The sequence below is a fragment of the Eretmochelys imbricata genome, chromosome 2 (genome assembly GCF_965152235.1).
Source record: "Eretmochelys imbricata isolate rEreImb1 chromosome 2, rEreImb1.hap1, whole genome shotgun sequence".
Classification (NCBI taxonomy): domain Eukaryota; kingdom Metazoa; phylum Chordata; order Testudines; family Cheloniidae; genus Eretmochelys; species Eretmochelys imbricata.
In genome coordinates, this window is record NC_135573.1 from 99,994,392 (window position 1) to 100,017,688 (window position 23,297).

The 23,297-nt window shown below is 42.8% G+C and overlaps 1 protein-coding gene across 1 annotated transcript; it reads left to right on the forward strand.

Moving 5' to 3' along the window:
- The first annotated feature begins 1,438 nt into the window (after positions 1–1,438).
- Positions 1,439–22,161, forward strand: CNDP1 (carnosine dipeptidase 1). Its single transcript, XM_077808695.1, has 11 exons — positions 1,439–1,540; positions 2,979–3,122; positions 9,360–9,522; positions 11,330–11,418; positions 13,011–13,211; positions 14,422–14,506; positions 16,329–16,489; positions 18,245–18,409; positions 18,651–18,792; positions 20,237–20,384; positions 22,056–22,161. The coding sequence occupies exons 1-11, from the start codon at positions 1,439–1,441 to the stop codon at positions 22,159–22,161; spliced, it is 1,506 nt and encodes a 501-aa protein (XP_077664821.1).
- The last annotated feature ends 1,136 nt before the right edge of the window (positions 22,162–23,297 follow it).

Here is a 23,297-nt window from a genome sequence, read left to right on the forward strand (position 1 = left end):
CTGTGAATTCATCAAGTTTTAAGCTGCTTTTGGTCACCTACAAGGCCCTTCACCACTTTGCCCCTCTTTGCTTTTCCTTTTCTGTCTCATAGCCCCCTGCCTCCTCCACTATGCCAATGCCTTGGCTGCCAGTTTGTCAGCTTATCACAGCTGTTACCATACTTCCCTCTCTTTCAAATCCCTCCTCAAGAACCACCTCTGCTGTGGTGCCTACAAGAAATTATCCAACTGGTAGAAGTTGGTTTTGTGTCAGGTGGGTTTAGGTGATTGTAGGTACATTTAATAACAGAGAGAGCTCTGGTACCTTCAGGAACCATCAAGCTGTGCAATACCTATGTCACCACATGATCTTATTTTCACTATCATTCCTTTTTCTCCTCTTGTTTGTCAGTTCACTTTTTATATCTTGTTCTCTCACAAACATTACTGAAACTGCAATTAAAACTAGAGGCTAACATTTCAGGAAACCATTTTTGCATTTCACATGCCGGAATCAAAGTATGACCATTACAGTTTGTGCATGCAGCAGCTTGTTTTGTGGACTCAATTTAAAGTACAACTTTTTGGACAGGCAGCTCATTGTTTTAAATCCCAGAATCCCTTTTTCTGAAGAGATCACTCCCTACAAAACTATTTCATTTTTAGCCCCACCCTTCAAATGTCAAGTATCTAGCTCCCAGCTCAGAGAACCATTAGCAGAAACTCCAGGAACACAGCAGGAGAAGAATTTTCAAACGCTTGTGAAGCAAGAACAATATTTTAACTAAAGTGGCTTGTTAAATCTTGTTTTGTCTAACGTTCGTGGCAGTGGGACTACACAAGGCAGTAAGTGACTTCTGCATTATCTAATGTTTCAGCTTTTCCCTCGTGTCTAATCAGCCACAAAAGCCATTTATTGACTCATATACTTCTCCATCAGGATTGTTATTCCTTTAAACAAATTGCACGTACCATGTGGAATGTACATTATTGAATTAGTTCTTCTTTTTCCTTTTGGAAATGTCAGAATAGAAAGCTGAGCGACTTGGGCCATTGGTATTTGTGTTTGCATTCCCCGCCCATGATGGTTTGTTGTGTTTGGCAGAACCTACAGTTTGAGATTGTTTCACAGTTTCTCATGAAGAAATAAATGTTTCTTTAGAAAATGTTTGTGTATCAAAATAATTCCCAGAAGTTGCTTTTAGTCCAGATAGCGCAAATCCCATTTCCCATTTCCCACCCCTTACAGATTGACCAATAAACTCTGCATGCTGTATGTGCGAAATGTCTTTGCCTAGTGCAGTTGGACTTTAAAGCAGACTGACCTGTCCATTGTTCAGTAGTTATTTGTGGCTGCCTGCCCAACCGTGAAATATACCTGACAAATGCTTGTGGATGTCTTCTCTTCCATATAGCAAATTTTGTCTTGAACTTGCAGATATTGGCTCTTTCTGTTATCATGCTGCTCTTTGAGGCAGGAGTGTCCTCATCCCCCTCTTCCTCAGGCTTGGAGAATCAGATCTTCCAATATATTGATCTTCATCAAAATGAATTTATTCAGGTAAGAGCTACACATATTGTCAAATAGCTACAATGCAGAAGTGAAGTAATAAAGACCAACAATGTGTGTTTATGAGACCACATCTTTTTTCTTCTAAGGGGAAAAATACTGAGCAGGCTTCCACAAGGCCTCAGATGTACTGGAAATGCCACATTTCACTACACAGCAGGGCTAGGCAAGGAAAAGTCTATGGTGGGGACACTGTACTCTTCTTGTGTTCCATGTAGCAGAGATCGGTGGTGGCTTTGCGCACAATGTATCATGCAACACGGGAATGTGGGTGGACTGTGGGCATCACCACTAGATCCATGCAGAGTATGCAAATCCATACTGAACCAAAACCTTGAATGAAGGGGAGAAGCAGGCTACTTATGCTGCTGCTTCACTCACTTTGCCATGCAGACATGCCAGCTCTGCACCGATTACTAGGTTGGGGGCAGGGCTCAGGATTCTTTTCCTCAGTGCTGTGATGTTTTTGTGCATTTCTGTGAGTGCACAGCTTGTTCGTTTGGCCTGTGACCTCTTCTCCAGGGTTTAGCCTTTCAAGAGATGCTTTTTTAAAAAAAAAACTGGGATCAATTTGCATTGGGGGAAACGGAAGAACTGAGGAATGGTTCAGACATGATTAGTTCATGTCAAATTATGAACGCTTCATTTTGCTGGAATTACTCAATAGCAGTACTCATTGTAACAGTGGGCATGTCTGAAACTAGATGAGGATTGTCGAGACTCTAGTCAATTCATGCAAAATACAATTACACAGTTGAAGGGAATTTAGATGGACAGCCTTAATAATACTCTGGTCCCTCTCTACATTCTCCAAGACTGGAGTTTAGATCCTATGATGACAGTTAGCTTAGAATTACCTCAGATGGATAGAAGACAGAAAGATAGACCATCCCTGCCCTGCAAAATCTCCCTAGAGCACCCTATCTTTAAGGAATCCATTGGGGTGCATTTTGTTTGCTCTGAAACTATACCCCCCCCAACAAGGTGTACTATACGTGTGAAAATGGTGCTTCCTGAGGGACAGGTAGAAAGGTAATCAGAACTGTTGGGGTCCGCTGATGGAATCAAGAGGGTTGTTTCAATGAAGCACTGTAAAGATGGATGAGGGAATCAGATTCTGATCACTCTGACTTTAGCAGCAGACCTGACACTTTAACAAGAGAGAAAGTGATCCAGTGTCCTGACAATTCTTTGCCAGATAGAACAGTGGGCATGTCTGAAACTAGATGAGGATTGTCTAGACTCTAGACAATTCATGCAAAATACAATTACACAGTTGAAGGGAATTTAGATGGCTAGGCTAGACAGAGCTGGAATTAAAACAGCTTCAAATCTGATGTGTTTTGAGTTCAAAACGCAAACAACAGTGCAGATCTGGTTTTCAGTACCCCAGTGGTTCATTTAATTATATTCCTGGCTTCCTTTGCAGACCCTTAAGGAATGGGTAGCCGTGGAGAGTGATTCTATTCAACCACGGCTAAGACAAGAAGTAACACGAATGGTGGAATTAACAGCAGACAGGCTTCGAACTTTGGGAGCCACTGTTGGGTTAGTGAAGTTGGGATCCCACAAGGTACCTATTTATCATTGCCATGTTTCAAAATACTCTGATCTGTACTTTAACGGTGTGTTCTAAAGTAACGTATGAATAATCTCATTGGTAGGAAGGAGTGAGACACCCATTGTCACATGGATAGTCACTTCTAAGCATAGGATCAAAACATTAACCCAGGCAGTAAGGTGGTTTCTTATATTTGGACCCAGCAGAGAGAGGAGATACAGACAGAGAGAAGCTCATTTAAGCACATCTCTAGCTCCCTTGGTAACCTTTATTGTTCTTGCAACAAAACTGAAACCAACCCGAAAGTGAGGCTTTACTCTGGGGAGAGGAGAGTTCTCAAACATTTAAAGGGACAGGACAACACATTTTTACACCCTACATTAAAAAAAACTTCCCAAATATATATGTACCTTATCATTTACATAGACCTATAGTCTTTATGACCAGAAGGGACCATCAGGGATCATCTAGTCTGACTTTCTGCACATTGCAGGCCACAAAATATCAGCCACCTACTCCTGTAATAGACCCTTAACCTCTGGCTGAGTTACTGAAGTCCTCAAATCATGATTTAAAGACTTCAAGTTACAGAGACTCCACCATTTACACTAGTTTAAACCTGCAAGTGGCCCATGCCCCATGCAGCAGAGGAATGTGAACCTCGACACACACACACACATCCGCCTCAGGGTGTTTGCCAATCTGACCCAGGGGAAAATTCCTTCCCTACTCCAAATATAGTGATCAGTTAGACCCTGAGCATCTGGGCAAGACCCACCAGCCAGACACCTGGGAAAGAATTATCTGTAGTAACTCAGAGCCCTCCCCATCTAGTATCCCCTCTCCAGCCATTGGAGATATTTACTACAAGCAGTCGCAGATTGGCTACATGCCATTGTAGGCAGTCCCATCATACCATCCCCTGCATAACTTATCAAGCCCAGTCTTGAAGCCATTTAGGTTTTTTGCCCCTACTGCTCCTCTTGGAAGACTGTTCCAGAACTTCATTTCTCTGTTGGCTAGGAACCTTCGCCTAATTTCAAGCCTAAACTTGTTGATGGCGAGTTTATATCCATTTGTTCTTGTGTCAGCATTGATGCTTAACTTAAATAACTCCTTCCCCTCCCTGATATTTATCCCTCTGATATAATTGCTCTCTAAAAATATATCTCCCCTCAACCTTTGTTTGGTTAGGCTAAACAAGCCAAGCTCTTTGAGTCTCCTCTCATAAGGTAGGCTTTCCATTCCTCTGATCATCCTAGTGGCTCTTCTCTGCACCTGTTCCAGTTTGAATTCATCTTTCTTAAACTTGGGAGACCAAAACTGCACACAGTATTCCAGATGAGGTTTCACCAGTGCTTTGTATAATGCTATTAACACTTCCCTCTCTCTTCTAGAAATAAGTCGCCTGATGCATTCTAGGACTGCATTAGCGTTTTTCACAGCCGCATCATGTTGGCGGCTCATAGTAATCCTGTCATCACCAAATATACACAGGTCTTTCTTCTCCTCTGTTACTTCCAATTGATAAGTCCCCAGCTTATAGCAAAAATTCTTGTTAGTCCCTAAGTGTATGGCCTTGCACTTCGCACTACTAAATTTCACCTATTTTTATTACTCCAGTTTTCAAGGTCATCCAGATTTTCTTGTATGATATTCCAGTCCTCCTCCATATTGGCAATACCTCCTAAGTTTGTGAAATCTGCAAATTTTAATAACACATTTCCACTTTTTGTGCCAAGGTCGTAAATAAAAATGTTAAATAAGATAGGTACCAAGACTGATCCCTCAGGAACTCCACTAGTAACCCCCCTCCAGCCTGACTGAAAGGTTCACCTTTCAGTATGATCTATTGTAGTCTCCCCTTTAACAAATTCCTTATCCAACTTTTATTTCTCATATTAATTCCCATCTTCTCCAATTTAATTAATAATTTCCCATGTGAAACTGTATCAAATGCCTGACTTACATCCAGGTAGATTAGATCTGCTGCATTTCCTTTGTCTAAAAAATCAGTTATCTTCTCAAAGAAGAAGATTAGGTTGGTCTGGCATCATCTCCCTTTTGTAAAACTATGTTGTATTTTATTCCAATTATCATTTACCTCTGTGTCCTTAACTACTTTGTCTTTCAAAATTTGTTCTGAGATCTTGCATACAATTGAGGCCTATAGTTTGCCAGATCACTTTTGCCCCCCTTTTTTAAAAAGAGGTACTATATTAGCAATTCTACAGTCATAGGGCACAACACTCACAATCTGAGTTTACAGATTCATTAAAAATCCTTTCTATTGGGCTATCAATTTCATATGCCAATTCCTGTAATGTTCTTGGACGGAGATTATCCAGGCCCCCGCAATTTAGTGCCATCAAAGATTAAATAACCTAACTAAAATTTGTGAGTGGACAAGCCATGATCTGCCAAATAGCGGTGGATATTTTCCTTCAATCACATAAAAGGGATTGTCCATCTAGTTGAAATTTCACTTGGAGTATCCCTTTTGGGACTAACTTTTCTCCAGTATAAATCTTCAAAACCATACAGGTTTCTTCCAGAGGAACTTGTAACAAAGTCTGGTGATATCAATGAAATCAATGAAATGCCAGCTCCAGGATCAAGCTCCATTCTTGTAGACATTCCTTCAATCAAGGGTGCGACCCAGATGCCATTTCTGACTCCAGCTTGTGATAAGGTAGTGCTAAGTCTTGGCCAGTGTCACTAGAGCTCTTGTTTTTTTCCACATTATGAATTCCTAATTCTTCTCTTAGGTTCAGTCTTCACAGGTGTCTTCTGGTATGGACGATTAACCTGTGCTGGAGGTCATTGAACTGTGACAGATCACAGCAATGTGTCCTCTCTTCTGGCACTTCCTGCAAATGACTGGTGTGTCCAGCCAGTCTTCTCAGCATGCACAGTTTGTGCACAGTGGCCACACAGAAATTCCTTATGTAAGGGGGCTGTTGCCCCCTTACTAACATTCAGTGGGGGTGTTTTGGTTGGCTAGCTCCCAGTACAAAAGGGGGAAGGGTCTATGGGAAACCATGACCCTAAGACTGATAGTCCCTAGGAACAATGGGGAGAGGCCAATGCTCCAGGCCAGCCTGAATGACAGGGCGGGCAGGCTAATCAGAGATTCAGGAGGCCAGGGAGGTCCCGTCTTCCGTGTGAGCTGGATTTGCCTGGATCAGACAGAGTGGGGCCGAGCTAAGGAGAAAGCAGGGGCCCAAGCTGACCTGGGGAGCAGAGCTGTGCCAGATCCAGAGGGACCAGAAAAGCAGCCCAGAGAGAGCAAATCCTGTCCTGGGAGCAGAGCTGCAGCCCCAAAGCCAGAGGCACAGCCCAGAGAGAGCAGACTTGCCTTGGGAGCAGAGCTGCAGCAACCAGAGCCAGAGGGGCCAGAAAAGCAGCCCAGGAAGCAGGTCAGTGCTGGGAGCAGAGTCACAGAAGCAGCCTGCAGAGCAGACCTGTCCTGGGAGCAGAGCTGCAGCAACCAGAGCCAGAGGGGCCAAAGAAGCAGCCCAGGGAGCTGGCAGAGCAGCAGCAGCAGTGCAGAGACAGAGTGGTGGAGCTGGGGCTGGAGCAGTCCGGAGCTGGGTGTGGTGAGCAGCTGGGGAGAGCGAGGGGGACCCTGGGCAGCGGGCCCAGCACAGGGAGATGCCTCAGCCAAGAGGCTCTGCAGGCCAGGCTTGGATCATAACCCTGACAGGGTGGGGGCGACACTGGGAAGAAGGGTCCTACCACTTTGAGCCTGAGAGCGTGTGGCTACCACCAGAGCAAGTGTCCAACCCACAGCATCCCTACAGCACAACCAGGGCCTGAGAAGAAGGCCTGGGACTTATAAGGAACAGACTGTGAACTGCCCGGACATTCCAGAGACACTGTTTGTGATGTTCCCTGCCACAGAGCGGGTTGATGTGTTTCCTTTAACCTTTCCCATTATTCCTTATTCTTTTTAAAATTAATTGTTGATGAAATAACTTGCATTTGCTTTAACTTGTATGTAATGGTCAGTGGGTCAGAGAAGTGCCCAGTGCAGAGAGAGTACCTCGGAGTGGGGACACCCTAGCCCCTGTCCTAGGTGCCCACAGCAGGGTTGGGGCTCGAGCCCCCCAGGAATCCTGGGCCCAGCCTTGTTGGGGTTACGAGGACTCTGCCAGACAGGAGAGTGGAAAGGGAGTCCTCAAGGGCAGGGAGGCCACTGGGTAAAGGAAGTGGGAGCGAGGACTCAGGTCCTTTCACTAGCCCACTTCACCGGAGTAGTGCATAGTGACTATTCCCCCGCTTACACTTACATTCCCGTGGTTTTCTGTCTCATCAGTTCACAAGATGAACTTGTCAGTTCATGCTAAAGTCCAGAGAATCCTCTGCACTTTCCATTGTAACAGCCACTTCAACAGCCTTCTTGAATGTAAGCACTGATACAGTAAATAATTTTTTCAGGACCTGCTCATTGCATAATCCAGAGACTAACTGGTCATGGAGGGGAATCACTTAATATTTGTCTGAACTGACAACTTCCTTAGAGCAGCAGTGAACTGTGTGCTACCACCTCTCCACTTCCCTGATGTCGCTGATGTGACCGATATCATTCTGCTACCATCGATGGGTCGGAGAAAAATGTTCCTGTATTTCTGCATGAATTGCAGCGTACCTGGCGGTTCCGGGCACAGTTAGAGACAATAGGTCATGCAGCAGTCCCTATGCCTTCAGTATGCCCATCACTGTTAACAAGGGTCTAACTCGTCTGACTGGAATAGAACAGCAAGTTACAAATTACTCAAAATTTTGGAGATACACCACCCATGATTTGCAGTTGTTGTTGAATTCACCAACATTGCCCACACAAATTTCCATTCCTCTGTTCTCCTGTTGGACTTCAAACCTCCTGGACACCTTCTCTGCCACAAGGAAATTCTTTTTTTGTTACTCTGCATCTGCACTCAATCTGCCTTTTTTGGCTGCATGCCAACACTAGACTGTAGACTTCTCCCTTTGGCTGTATTTGGGCTCCCTCTACTGTCCGTAGAGCCTCGGGGCAGGCTAAGCAGCTGCTCTGTCGCCTGCTTGCACATGGTCTGTCAACATGGTTGCTTACTTCCCGCTCACTGCTTTGTTTTCAGTAGCTCTGAGTAGTAGCCTATTCTTTGTTCAGTTTGTAATTGCCAATTCCCCCTCTCTAGCTGAGTGGATCACACTCTCCCAGTAGTAAAAGCAGCAGACTGTCACCTTGTGCCTCTGGGTAAACTTTCCCCCCTTTTTTACAATATTATTTCCTTCCTTTGTCTTCTTTTCATTCAGGCAGTAGGAGCACTGGACATGCATGGGATAGAAATCCTTCATTGCCAAATGTTGTATCTGGACCCAGCGGAGAACGAGATACAGACACAGAGAAGCTCATTTAAACTCATCTAGCTGCCATGGAAACCTTTATTGTTCTTGAAGCAAAAAAACAACCCAAAAGGGAAGCTTTGCACTGGGGAGGGGGGAAGAGCTGAAACATTTAAAGGGACAGGGCATCCATTTTCCTTCATTCTGTAGGGAGGAGAAAGCACTACACTTCTTACAAATTTCCTCTCCTATCAGTGTAATGCAGCAGCTACCTTCCTTTCACGCAGACCAAAAGCACGTGTTAATGCAAGGCAGTCTGCAAATTCTTCTCCTCTGAAACAGAGAGCTGCTCCTTTTGTGAGCCGTCCAGTTTTCTCTGACCTGTGCAGAAAACTGTCTTGTGTGCCATATTAGCTTGAGACCTTAGCCTGTCTTCAGAATGGTGTGCAACAGCTGCCAGTGCTGCCTACCAACACGGCTTTATATTCATTTTTCAGTCGATTCCAAGAGCCTGGAACTTCAATCTGTTGCAAAACCAAAGTCAAAAGTAGCTTCTGTGCAGCCTTTGATTCACTCTCCTGTCACATGTGGACAGCTTTCTGTCGTCTCCATTGCAGGCTGAGTTTGGGAGGGAATGGAAGGGCCTAGCAAAGAGCGTGTGCTATCATTGTATTACAGTTAAACATTAGATGGGCTCTTCAGTTTCAAGAAGAAGCTCAATAACTGGGGAGAGGAACTTAGTTTCTGTATAAGCTTTAGCGATAGGGTGGAAATCAGTTCTGACAACCTGCTCTGATAAGAGTCCAGTGCACCAGTAAAGGGTCATTTGAATACTGACAATTCCAATTCCCCTTGTAACTACTAGCATGTTCTCACAAAGCTTTGGCGTTTCTTTGTTACTGTGTTAATGTTCCTCCACAGCTGCCTGATGGCCAGAGCCTTCTGTTGCCTCCTCTAATTCTAGCAGAACTTGGTAAAGATCCACAAAAACCCACTGTATGTTTCTATGGCCATGTGGACGTACAACCTGCCAAAAAAGAAGATGGATGGAAAACTGACCCCTACACACTGAGTGAAACTGATGGTCTGTACATAGTCATTATTCTGGCAGAAGTATTTGTATGCAAGACAGTAAATTATGGAGTGGGAGGAGGTTCCCTCTAAACTCAAGCCTGGTGTAAGAAGGTGCTACTCTTGTGGAAATCTCTGGGACAAATTCAAGGGAAATGGGCTTTCAGGAACCATACTGTCATTGGTTGAGTCCTGCTTGTGACTGCACAGAATCAGCTGGGAAAGAGCCAGCAGGAGTTAATCAGGGTTGGTTGTAGGAGCAGGCAAGCAAGGCAGTTGCCCTGGTTGTTAGTCTCTATGGTGCCACAAGTACTCCTTTTCTTTTTCCAGCGGGCACTGTACTGCTGTGCTGCTTGTGGGTTTTTGGTTTTGGGGGGTGTTTTTTGTTTTGTTTTTGCTCTGCTTTAATTGGCTGGTTTTGTTTTTGTTTTTGTTTTTGTTTTGGCTCTGCTGATTTGTTGGCTGCGGGCTGCACGTGGTGGGATTTAGTTGGTTTTTTTGTTTGGTTGGTAGGTTGGTTAGTTTGCTTAGACGCTGGTGGGCTGAAAACATTTTCTGCCTTGGCCAACAAAACAGAATGTTTTTGCTCTGAAATCTTCTGGGTCAGAAGAGGATAATGCAGAATGTACAGCGCCTCCTCCCATTCTGCTGATACCGCAGCTCCACAGAGCTCTGCCCAAGGACCTTCTACAGGGGCCAACAGTCATGGGCAGCTGTGAGCCCCCAATGTGGGGAGGCTAGCCATGCACCTGCGGTCCCACCCCTTCTGTCCAAAACCCTGCCTCCCCCCATCCCAATCTGCTGGAGCCCCGCGCCTCCCCCCATCCCTTCTGTTGGCCGGAGGAGCCCCAGCTGAACCCCCTTGGGCCTCCGGCCGGCCCCAGCGCTGGGCCACCAACTGGTCCCTGCTGGCCTCTAGCCGGAGCTGAGCTCCCTCTGGCTTGGCAGAGCTCATGCGGGGCCAAGGCTTGGCTTATGGGAGGCTTAGCCCCCTCCCGCCCCCCCCCGGCCTATTATACCCGCCACCCATGCCGACAGTGATGCATGAAACTCAGTCGTATTCCCTCCCTTAATTTCATGCTCCCTCGAGAAATCAGGTGGATCTAAGACAATGTAGAAAAGAAAACTATGGAGCCAAGGTCACAGTGAGTCAGTAGAAGAGTAAGGTAGAGAACTCAGAAATCCCAACTCCCACTCCTGTGCTCTAACCACTAGTCCACTCCTTCCCACTCTTTGGGACCGATTCCTATCAAACTTACCAGTGTAGCTCCATTGACTTCAATGGCAGTTACTCTGGATTTACACCAATGTAAATGAGAGCAGAATCTGGACCCTTATAAATGTATGCAGATTTATCAATCTGAAAAGTTTTGTAGTAATACCATGGCCTGTACCCCTGGATGCATATATAGGACTTCAAGGTAGTGTGTAATTCCTACACACATCACTGCTGAGTGATACCATCCCTACAGTTCTTTTTGTGGGCTTCATCTGCATAGCAACTGCATGTTGTGCCAAACTGTATCAAAATGTTGTTGTCTGGACAAACTTCTGTTAAGAACTAGAATAAAACCAGCAAGCAGACTTGTGCCACAAATCAACATTTGAACTTGGAGTCCTCAGAGGTCTAGTGCACTAACCCTACTGGGAAACATCTAACACCTTTACTTAAAACTATTCTGTGAAACGCTGGTTTCATTGACCTCAAACGGGAGTTTTGCCATTGACTTCAGTAGAGCCAGGATTTCACCCATTTATATCTGAAGCAGCATCAGAGGCTCCAAAGTTTGATATAAGCTTTTTGTTTTTATTTTTTTAAGGAAATCTTTATGGGCGTGGAGCAACAGATAACAAAGGACCTGTCTTGGCCTGGATAAATGCAGTGGATGTATTCAGAGCACTAAAATTAGTAGGTAGCAAAGAGAAAACATTTGTATTCCAGTGGCACTGTGCAGGAGTGAATTTCAGATGTAACCTCATCCCCACAAATTGGTTTAATATATTTGTAATTAGTATAGTTTTAATACTGTTTCCAAGCCTTCCCCAAGAGCATTTTGTGCTTGGTATTTTATATATTGACCAGGCTCAATGTAATGCAGAGGGTGCAACCTCCTTGTCCTGCTTTATAGAAGGCACTGAGGAAAAAGGCAAGCATTAAACTGATTGGATACCCAGGAAGACCATTTGCTTGAAAGCTTTTTAAAATTGTAAAAGAACTGACTTTAAAGCAAGCTTTGGTCATGCTTAGTTTTGCACCTTTTAGTTCTGCTCTTGGCTGCAAGTTATCATCAGTATATATGTATCCATGGACAGAATAAGGATATGAAAGCACCTGGAAAATGCTCATTCAGAACAGTACATTCTTGCAACAGCATATGAGATTCAGCAAAGAAAACAGCAAGCCTGCAAATATATAAATTATATCTTAAGTTATTTGCTGTCCAAGTCAGCTGTTGTAAACTGATTTGGTTTATGGCTGTTTTCTACAATGTGCTAATCTTTCAAATCAGTAATGTCCAGGTTGGCATTTTAACAAGTGAATCAGATAAGGCTTAAGCTCCTGAATCCTCTCTCTAGCAAACAGCAAAGTTCATTATACAATATATGTGCACAGTTTATTCCTAATTTCTTTGTGGTTGTTTGGCGAACCACTCTGGTTTATCCGATCACTCAGGTTAAATTTGTCCCGGACATAAGTCCGTTAAAGTCCAGAGATTGTACTGGTGTTAAATCTGAAACCTGAAGAAAAGCAACGTGATGCTTTCTGTTTAACTTAAAAGACAATCTCCATAGCCTGAAAATGAGCCACAATGGAATGCTGAGCTTAGTTTTTCTTTCTTGTATGGGACATATGAGCATTTCTACCAACTGCTGGCCCTTGATGAAAGTTGTCGGATGACCTTGCCTGCACTGAAGATTTTCTCAGATTCTCTCTATGCTGGAGTAGCTGGGCAATTTCACTGGTGCTCAGGGCACTGCCCATCTGCATTTTTACCACCATGTCTAACCCTGCAGGTTTAGAGAACACAATGATAAAAATGCCAGCAAAGGGCCTACACTGACAGCCCCTCCATTGCTAGCATTGCTAGAGCTGCAACAGTGGGAGATATAGAGGAAAACTTCAGTGAGGATGCAGCCTGTATGTCAGGGAGCAAGGGGGAAAAAAAGGGAAAATAAGGAAGAGAGAGAGGAAAAAGTTTATCAGGGAAAGGAAATGTTGTCCCTGAGGCTGTATGTTCCAGGAGTGCCCTTTCTGATGGGATGTGTTATTATTATTTTTTATGATTTGTATTACTGTAGTGCTCAAGAACCCTAGTTGTGGACCAGGACCCCATTGTGCTCGGCAAACATTGCACAGAAAGGGGCTCCCTGCCCCAAAGAGATGACAATTTAATTAGATAGCCCACTTGAGCTGCCCCCCCCTTTAGCCCAGTTTATTGGCCCTCTTAATGATTGAAAATGCCAGTTTCTTACCTAGGCTTTGTTGATTTTTTTACTTAGGACATGCCAGTAAACCTCAAGTTCATTATTGAAGGTATGGAAGAAGCAGGATCTCTTGGACTAGAGGAATTAATTAAGAAAGAAAATCAACTTTTTTTCTCTGATGTTGACTATATTGTGATTTCGGATAACCTTTGGCTTAGCAACAGGAAACCAGCCCTCACCTATGGGACTCGGGGGAACCTCTGCTTCTTCGTGGAGGTACAAGAGAAAATGGCATTGATTTATTTGGGGTTGGGTCCTGGGGTGGAGGATGACAATGTGCTCTGTAAATACATGTTTGTGAGCAGAGGGGCAGACTGACTGAATGTGAGTGCAGACCCTTAATCCCCATTCTCTCCAACTTCCACACCCTCCCCGCCCTAATTTCATCAGCTCCATTCACTCGCTCTCTCTTCTCCCAATCCCTCTCCTACTCCCCCTCACCTTCTCCTCACTCACAATTTCATATTCACTTTCATTGCCTCCTTCTCTCCCTCCCTCTCTCCCTCCTCCAACCTCCCATCTCCCCTCCACCCCCAAGGGTACATCTATGCTGCAGCTGGAGGTGCAGTTTCCAGCTCGGGTAGACATACATGCACTGGGTTTGATCAAGTTGGCACACTAAAAATAGAAGTTGTTGCCTTAGTGACGCAGACAGTGGCACTGGCTAGCTGCCCAAGTGCAACCCTGGCCCCACTGCTGCCCCACCCCTGTGTGGCAGGCACTGCTCAATGCATGGTGTCTGCCGGCAGACTGCACAACTTAGTGGGGACTGTTGGTTGAGAAGCCGCACTAAGGTTCTGAAGCCACTGACCAGAGTCAGTAGTACATTGTAAGTGATTTACCAGCTTGCATGAGCCACTGGGAAATAAAGGGAGGACAGGAAAATAAATTCCCGATCTGGAAGTTTTTGCATCAGTAAGTAAGATGGGAGATCCTTCCTTGGCACCATCCTTCAATCTAATCCCTAGAGAACCAAATCAAAATCTACATCAGCCCCAGTACTGGAAAAAGAATAAAATTAGTCGATGAATATTTTGACTAAAAGCAAATCTCTCAAGCTCCTGAATACAACTCTTTCAAGCCATGCTGAAAATGAATGACTCCATCAAAACAGCAAAAATGATCCACGTCTGCTACTAGGTGGCTGCACAGAATGATACTTGGAGCTCAACCTGTCTGTCTCATACTATGCCGCAAAGCCACTAGGCCATCTTTCACTTGCCAGAAGCAGACCTGAGACCATTTCTGACCCGGAGTTTTCCACATTGCACCAGAGGGAATTTCCTAAAAGTACCTAGGATACGTCTTTTTTTAAATAGAGGCCATAAATAAACATAAATACCTGAGTCCCTATGGAAAGCCAGTGATTTGAAAGCATTAACATAATGTGCTTTGCATGTCAACATGTTGCCTTTATTTCATACAGGTACAGTGTGGGGAGAGAGATCTTCATTCAGGAAGTTTTGGAGGCATCATTCATGAACCAATGACTGATCTAATAGCTCTGCTTGGTAATACTGCATTTCATATGACTAGGCAATAACTAGTTGGTAATGGGTGAGGGTGAACCTCAGAAAGTTCAGTGTGGTTTGTGTAAGCATCCTGACGTTTGGATGATAGTGTGTGTGGGGGTTTTTTTGTGTGAAGCTGGCCCACTGATTTCAGTGGAGTAGCTCAGGTGCTTAAACTTACACACGTTAAAGTGCCTTGCTGACTCCAGGCCTATTAAATTTGGCCCCTCAGTGCATGTCTAAAATACAAATACTTCCCACTATTTCCACCAGTGCTACCAGTGTTAGGAGCCCTAGAATCATAGAATCATAGAATATCAGGGTTGGAAGGGACCCTTGAAGGTCATCTAGTCCAACCCCCTGCTCGAAGCAGGACCAATTCCCAGTTAAATCATCCCAGCCAGGGCTTTGTCAAGCCTGACCTTAAAAACCTCTAAGGAAGGAGATTCTACCACCTCCCTAGGTAACGCATTCCAGTGTTTCACCACCCTCTTAGTGAAAAAGTTTTTCCTAATATCCAATCTAAACCTCCCCCACTGCAACTTGAGACCATTACTCCTCGTTCTGTCATCTGCTACCATTGAGAACAGTCTAGAGCCATCCTCTTTGGAACCCCCTTTCAGGTAGTTGAAAGCAGCTATCAAATCCCCCCTCATTCTTCTCTTCTGCAGGCTAAACAATCCCAGCTCCCTCAGCCTCTCCTCATAAGTCATGTGTTCTAGACCCCTAATCATTTTTGTTGCCCTTCGCTGGACTCTCTCCAATTTATCCACATCCTTCTTGTAGTGTGGGGCCCAAAACTGGACACAGTACTCCAGATGAGGCCTCACCAATGTCGAATAGAGGGGAACGATCACGTCCCTCGATCTGCTCGCTATGCCCCTACTTATACATCCCAAAATGCCATTGGCCTTCTTGGCAACAAGGGCACACTGCTGACTCATATCCAGCTTCTTGTCCACTGTCACCCCTAGGTCCTTTTCCGCAGAACTGCTGCCTAGCCATTCGGTCCCTAGTCTGTAGCGGTGCATTGGATTCTTCCATCCTAAGTGCAGGACCCTGCACTTATCCTTATTGAACCTCATCAGATTTCTTTTGGCCCAATCCTCCAATTTGTCTAGGTCCTTCTGTATCCTATCCCTCCCCTCCAGCATATCTACCACTCCTCCCAGTTTAGTATCATCCGCAAATTTGCTGAGAGTGCAATCCACACCATCCTCCAGATCATTTATGAAGATATTGAACAAAACCGGCCCCAGGACCGACCCTTGGGGCACTCCACTTGATACCGGCTGCCAACTAGACATGGAGCCATTGATCACTACCCGTTGAGCCCGACAATCTAGCCAGCTTTCTACCCACCTTATAGTGCATTCATCCAGCCCATACTTCCTTAACTTGCTGACAAGAATACTGTGGGAGACCGTGTCAAAAGCTTTGCTAAAGAGTAGATGGCCCACCAGTTGCTGATATCATTGTCAGCACCATGTTTATTAGACTGCTCCAGGCAAGTCTTATTGACATGTGCTATTAGTGAAGGCTTCTGAAATTGGATATATTTTATGCTAATTCTTATATAAACTGAATGATGTTTCCATTTCAGCTTCATGAAAGACTGAACAGCAAACAGCAACTCAATGGGTTTTTTAGTAAATTAGCAAATACCCCAAGCCAGAGTACTATATTGTTAAATGGGAATGAGTGACTTGACTAGATGTGACTGGGTCTTGGTATGAAAAAGAGGGGTCCCAGTATGGAAATGGTTGAGAACCACTGCCCTAAATTAAAGGGACGATTATGTCTGTTGGTATTTGTTCTGCAGATAGCCTTGTGGATACATCAGGTCATATTTTGATCCCTGGAGTCTATGATAATGTTGCTTCCCTTATGGAAGAGGAGAAGAAGTTATATGAAGCAATTGAATTTGATCTAGAGGAACATAAAAATAATAGTGGTGTGAAAAAATTCCTATATGACACTAAGGTACAGTAACATCTTTATTAATGACTGCAGAAAGAGTTTAAATGACCCATTAATTACTTTCACCGATTACTCTAAACTTCAAGGTTTTTCAAGCAACAGTGAACAGAGGCAAAAAAACCCCAGGAATCTAAAGAGTTAAAAGCTCAGGTAGGAAGTTTAAAAAAAAAAAAAAGATTTGGCCTGGTCAAATGCAAACATCTAGGGGAAAATAATCAAAAATGCAGATAGTCAATAAAAAGTAATAATACAAAAAAACCCTCCAAAACCCATCAACCCCCCCAGAAGAAACAAAAAACACTTATTAGAGAGCCAAGGTGGATGACATAATATCTTTTATTAGTATTCATATCATTACCTCACCCATCTTGTGTCTCTAATATCCTGGGACCAACGCAGCTACAACAACACTGTATACAAAAAGCCACTTGTAAGATCATAGGCTAGAGAGTAAAGTTGTATTCAGTTTGGAAAGTGGATGGCAGCAGAAAAGTTGGTATAATTTGGGGCTGGTTTTATTTATTTAATTTAGATTTTGATGTCTGAAGCTTTTGACAGAATTTTAAGATGACGATCCCAAAAATGAACAATACCAATAAAACCCAGAAGCTAAGAACTGGTTTACCCAAGTTGTACCAGTATTCCTATGTCAGTTAGGGATGTGATTTTTTAAAAATTACCTCTATATTTATGTTGGTGTAAAACCTAGCACATATGCAGTTATTCTGGTATATAAGTGCCTTATACTGGTATAGCTTATTCCACTTCCTGAACCAGAATAAAAGCTATCCCGTTTTAAGCACTTTTATATTGATATAACTGAGTCCACACTAGGGAGGGTTTGCCACTCTAACTATATTAGTATAGTTAAAGCAGTACAAATTGTCTTTTTTGCATCCATCCGCTCCAGAGAATGGATGGGACTGATCACTGTCCAGTTACCCTTTCCATTATTTAAATATGAGTTGCCCATTATTAAAAGCTTTTCTTCCCTTCTTCACCGTCGGAGCTTGTCCATTCTGCTTAGTATCATTTGAACCAATGCATGAATAGGGTACGGCACGATGGTGTAAAACCTTGTAAGCTGAGTAGGCCAGCAGTTCTAAGGTGAGTGGCCATGGAGATCTGAGGGGTTTTAGTAGCTGATTGGAGACTACATAATAATGATCCCTGTTAACTTGGTAACAATCATATTCCAGGCTAATACACTCCTTTGCCATTGGCATCAGAATTTATTAGCCCAGGATACACCTACTACTTTGCAAACAAGAAGAACGCTCAAGTAATTTATAAACAAATAGAATACAGTTTATTAAGAGATTATCAAATTCACGATCCTTCTGTAAAATTAGAAGTAATGACAATCGAAAATAGCTAAATAATCACTTCATAAGTCAGTTGGTATTTTCCTTTTTAGTTCATCATTTTTATTATACACTTTTACCTCCAAGACGCTCTTCCCATGCTGTTTTTTCACCTGTCTGCTCCTACTGTCACCAGAGTTGTACATGAATAACATTCCCCTTCCATATATTGCCAGGCTGTAGGCAAATGTTGACTAAAAGAAGTAGCAGTGTTTACTTAGAAAGACCTTTACCTGGCTAGGGGTTTTAATCACAAATCAATCAGCTCTAAATTGCAGAAATGATCAAGCACAAATTTTACATGGAAAATACTTAGCTTTTCAGTAGATTGTGTGAATTTTGAATGGCTGTGGCATTGTCACTTTTATTTTGTTTTGTTTGTTACATTATAAAGGAGGAAGTACTTATGCACCTGTGGCGTTATCCCTCTCTCTCTATTCATGGGATTGAAGGAGCTTTTCACGAACCAGGAATAAAAACAGTTATACCCGCAAAAGTAATAGGAAAATTTTCAATCCGGCAAGTCCCTCACATGGACATTTCAATCGGGGAACGTCAGGTAATACTGGCAAACTTGAACTTTTGGTCAGTCCTCTGCATGTTAAATTCCTGTTAATTTCAGAGATCCTCTCAACACTTAAAATTTACAGCCAGAATAATGAACTGCATCTTTCCACTGCGTGGCCGTGTATGGGCTTGGGAGTGAAAGTGTGTGTCTGTGAGTGCACAATTTCTGGATGCATTATTGTTAAAGGATGTAATTTATAAACACTGTTAATGAAATGATGCTTTCCTTTTAGGTGATACAATATTTAGAGGATGTATTCTCTAAGAGAAACAGCCCAAACAAACTGAAGGTGTCTGTGCCAATAAGTGCAATGCCATGGGTTGCTGACATAAATTCTCCTCTTTATACAGCAGCAAGAAGGGCAATCAAAACAGGTTTGTTCTTTCTTTTATTATTTTTAACATCCACCAAACAATGTCACACTAACAGTGACTTGCACAAAGGAAAAGGAGCTTTTCTAAAATTAATGAATTTCTTGTTTGGAAGATTATTTAGATCCAGATAATTTGGGAAGGTGGGGCACGGTACTTATTCAGTGAATGAACTGTCCCTGTTTGGTGACACTCTTGCAGTTTGGTTTTATGATTCTAGTCTCCCAACAGTTCATGGGAGAATTTAGATGCAGGTAACCACTTACTGCTGCCGCCTTATGTATCAGGCACATTAAGGAAAACTCACCGCAGTGCTGCCCTTTGACATATCATGATGTACCTGATTTCAGTGGAGTGTAATAAATAAATAAATGCAGCACAGCAGGTAAATGGGGCAGCTATGCAGATAAGCATTACCCTTGTAATGCTTGTAATGCTCCCACTTGTTGATAAAAGATCTTTTTAATGTTCCCCCTCAGAAATATCAAATATAGTTGTCTCTCTACCTCAGGAAAGGTAATGTAAGCAGGTCTTTCACTGCTAGATCTGAGTTAAAGTTTCTCTTCCCCTGGGACACTGTAAGCTTCTCCTGGAACCCCCAGGAATTGCCCTCCTCCCTTGCCTGTCCTCTTTTCTTCTCTCCATTCCCAAGCAACATGGTACAAATATTAAGAACCTGATTCTGCCTCTCTGCAAAACTTTTGCTTAGGTTATTCAAAGGGGACTTGGGGCAATAGAGAGGGTATTTCCTCTTCCCCTAGGAAGGAGTGTGCAATGCTGTCTCTTTCTCACTTCATGCATCTTTGCTTTCTACACAACATTAAATATATGTGACACAGTAGGACTCCAAATAATTTTGTTTACTAACTATATATAAACACACAAGGCCTAGCTACATATATACACTGCTGCACTGTTAGATTCTGGTGGCTTCTATGATAGAAAAAATGGAAACCCATAAGAGGGTTACATTACTTTTCAAAAGCAGAAGACTCGCTTAGAGCACTTTAAAAAGAGGAGAAAACCTAAAACCCAGTGCAAATAGCTGATTTTTGAGGCTTTGATTTAGCAAGGTATTTAACCATGTGCTTAATATTAATCATGTGAGTTGAATCACTGATTTCAATAGGACTACTTGGTCTTAAAGTTAGGTATATGCTTAAGCACCTTCTTGGATTGGGGCCTATATTACAAGGTAAGAGGCAGCTGGAAGATACTGTCTCACTTTTCTGTGTACTGCGATGCAAAATCAGAATAGTATCAAAAGACTAGCATAGTTTTCTAGGATGTGCATATTACATCAGTTGGCTATACAATCTCCCACAAAAGAAATACTACCAAGAAAAGTTTGTGCTGGGCAGAATGCCAAAGCTCACTAGCTCCAGTGAAGAGACCAATGTGTCTTCATTTTACTTCTGCAGAATTTCATTCTTTCCATGTGTTTCAGTTTTTGGACAAGATCCAGAAATGATCCGGGATGGCTCAACAATTCCTATTGCCCAAACATTCCAGAATATAACAAGGAAGAGTGTGATGATGCTTCCAATTGGAGCAGCTGATGATGGGGAACATTCCCAAAACGAGAAAATAAGCAGGTTAAAATTTAAAAAAAGGCACCGTAAGAGACTAGAGGAGGAACTGAAGTACTAATACTCACCCACAGCAATCCCAGCATACTAGGCTGTGCCCAACTGATTCCAATTGACAATTGATTCCAGTTGTCTCTATCTGTTTTATCCAATAGAATCTACTTGGGGGTATTCAGAGTTGTATATGCTTATCTTAATGACAAAAAGTAAGGTTTTGTGGCTTTTTGCTTGTGTTGTTCCTGCAGTACCAAACAAGGCTAAAAAGGAATAAGATAGAGTCTGTTCCTTCTTCCCTATTAACAGAAGTGCATTGTTGCCAACTTGCAGGAGTTCATTGCAAGTTTCATAATAATTGTTTTTTTTTTCTTAAAGTCCCAGCAAGATGCTGGAATCAAGGGACTTGCATGATAATCTCAGCTGTCATTTAAAAAAAACCAACCCTATATGTTTCTGGTCCTTGTGATTGGGAAAAAAGCTTAAGAATGTGAAGGAAGTGTGCCCTAAAGTCTCCGACACATGAAGGCAAATAAAAATAATCCAAAATTTTTTTTTAAAAAAAATCACATGAATTTTAAGCTTATTTTATGATTGTTTGGAGCCTGATGCATGACTTTGGAATGCATGGGGTCGCCAATACTGGAATTGTCTACCAAGTTCCAACGAGTTACACTTTCAGACAGTTAGGTTTTCACTGAGGGCATAATTTGAAGCAAATAGTGTGACTGAGGAAGGCTGCAGACCCTTTATAACAGGTGGTGATTTGTGAGATAGAAGAACTCAGCTTGATTCTTAGAACTCAGGTTTATAGTTGCAGGGTTGGCAGTTAGAAGAAAATATATTTTTCTTGTTAACTGACCACATATGATCTGGAAATCATTGAGAGACAGTAAACATGAAATCCCACTATCACATTCAACAGCTGTTTTTTCAGAGTAGACCCACACATTAAGGTTATGGACAGAAGTACTGAGGGGAAACTACACAAAATTTTAAATCCTCTGATCATCTTTCTGGAATACACACGTTGCTGCATGTCAGGAAAACCAGATGTTAAACAGCATCCTTAATTCATGCAGTTGTTCCATCCTCCCTCTCTGCTTTCCCCTTACCATGTGAATAAAGGAAGGCCTGACAACACTGTCTTTTTAGGATGGAAGAGAAAATTTATTGTCTTTTGCCTGACCCTTTAGTTTGTCTGTGTTAATATGCTGTTAATTCACAGAGAAAGACTTGCCATTATAGCTGGCACTAATGACAAACTTATGAGACACTTAGCAAAGAAATATGGATTAAGTTGGCAAAGAACACTGCAGTTCCTGTCTCATCCTTAGAGATGGTTTTCCCACCCTCCCCATCCCTGAACTAGGATAAGGCATTTTGGTGGGATGGGATGGAGAAGCTAGCATGGCCATGTCCCATGTTGTGTTTGTCCTGTGGATAATTTGGAGATTTACAATTTAAGGGTTCTTAATCTGGCACCTTGAAACCCAAGCACTTAATTCTTCCTTTCTCTCTCCCTCCCCACTAAATGTAGGGCCCGATCTTGCAAAGTGTTGAGTGCCCTCAAGTCTAATTGAAACCCAGAAGAGTTGAGGGTGTCAAGCACCTCACAGGGTCAGGCCCTTGTTTTGCATAATCTGTTTAGCAACATTGGTCTTTCTTTCTTTTTTTGCATAGGCACAATTACATTCAAGGAACAAAACTGTTTGCAACCTTTTTCTTGGAGATTGCAAAGCTGCATGGACAGTTACAGGAAGCGTCCAAAACGACGACTACAAACTGATGGATCCTGCTATACACCTGTGTATTGGCTTAAGTATCTAACCTCCTCCTTTACTACTCTGGAGAAACATGTACAAACAATAAAATATTTAGAAGTTGTCATAAATATAAAGGGAAGGGTAACCACCTTTAAAATCCCTCCTGGCCATGTCTGAAACTGTTGAAAAATTAAATGCCTGCTACGGCTCGCAACATGCACTAACTAGCATATAGACAGTGTTTAACCAAATCAAGTGATTCCTTGCGCAATACAATTGGATCAAAGGTGCCTCATGCTCATTGAATGGAATGTTTCAGTTTGTAACTTTAACCTAGGGGGGTGTTTGGAGCAGGAAACACAGTTTATGTTATTAAAGTTTACTTATTTCCAGACATGAGCCAGGTCAGCCGATAGTTGGGGGGTACAGTGAGGGCAGCTGGCTTCAGCAGTGTTACTGAGCATGCTCAGAGCATTTGAGCATGCTCAATACAAGCCAAGCAGCAAATCTGGGGTGGGGGAGCATGTGACCCTGCATGCCCTCCCGCCCCGTATTACTGCTGCTTATTTGCAGTTTGGCAAAGATCGTATTGCTTTGTTCACATTCCAATTCCTGAACATAAGCTCCTTCGCAGTACCCCTTCTTTCCTTTTGGCTATGTATGAATTTCTATCAGATGATTTGCTGAAAAATATTTCACCATATTAACCTCTTGCGTGGTCACTTTTCCTATGCAAAAAACTGGAAATAAGATGAATATGCCATCAGGATCAGTTTGTCAAACTCAGTGCAAAGGATAGCCCAGTCCTGAAATCTCTCATTCTCATGAGCAGTCCCTCTGAAGTCAATGGAGCTTCTCAGGTGAAAAGAGATTTGCCAGTTTGGATCCTGCCTCGTTCTTTGTTTAATCCTATTCTCTTCCCATTTTGCTGTTTGTCATTAAAGATTGCTGTGTATTATTCTCCTCCTTAATGTGACTTTATTTTTATACACCAAGCATGAAGTCATTCATGAATATCTTTTCAGACGGATAGTGTATCACCTGAATAGGTGTTTTACTCCCAACTCAGCTGGTTCTAAATTGTCATCACTTTTAAAGTATCAATTTTAGGTTAAGAACAAATTAAAAACTAAGACAAGTGATGTGTGTTGAAACTACA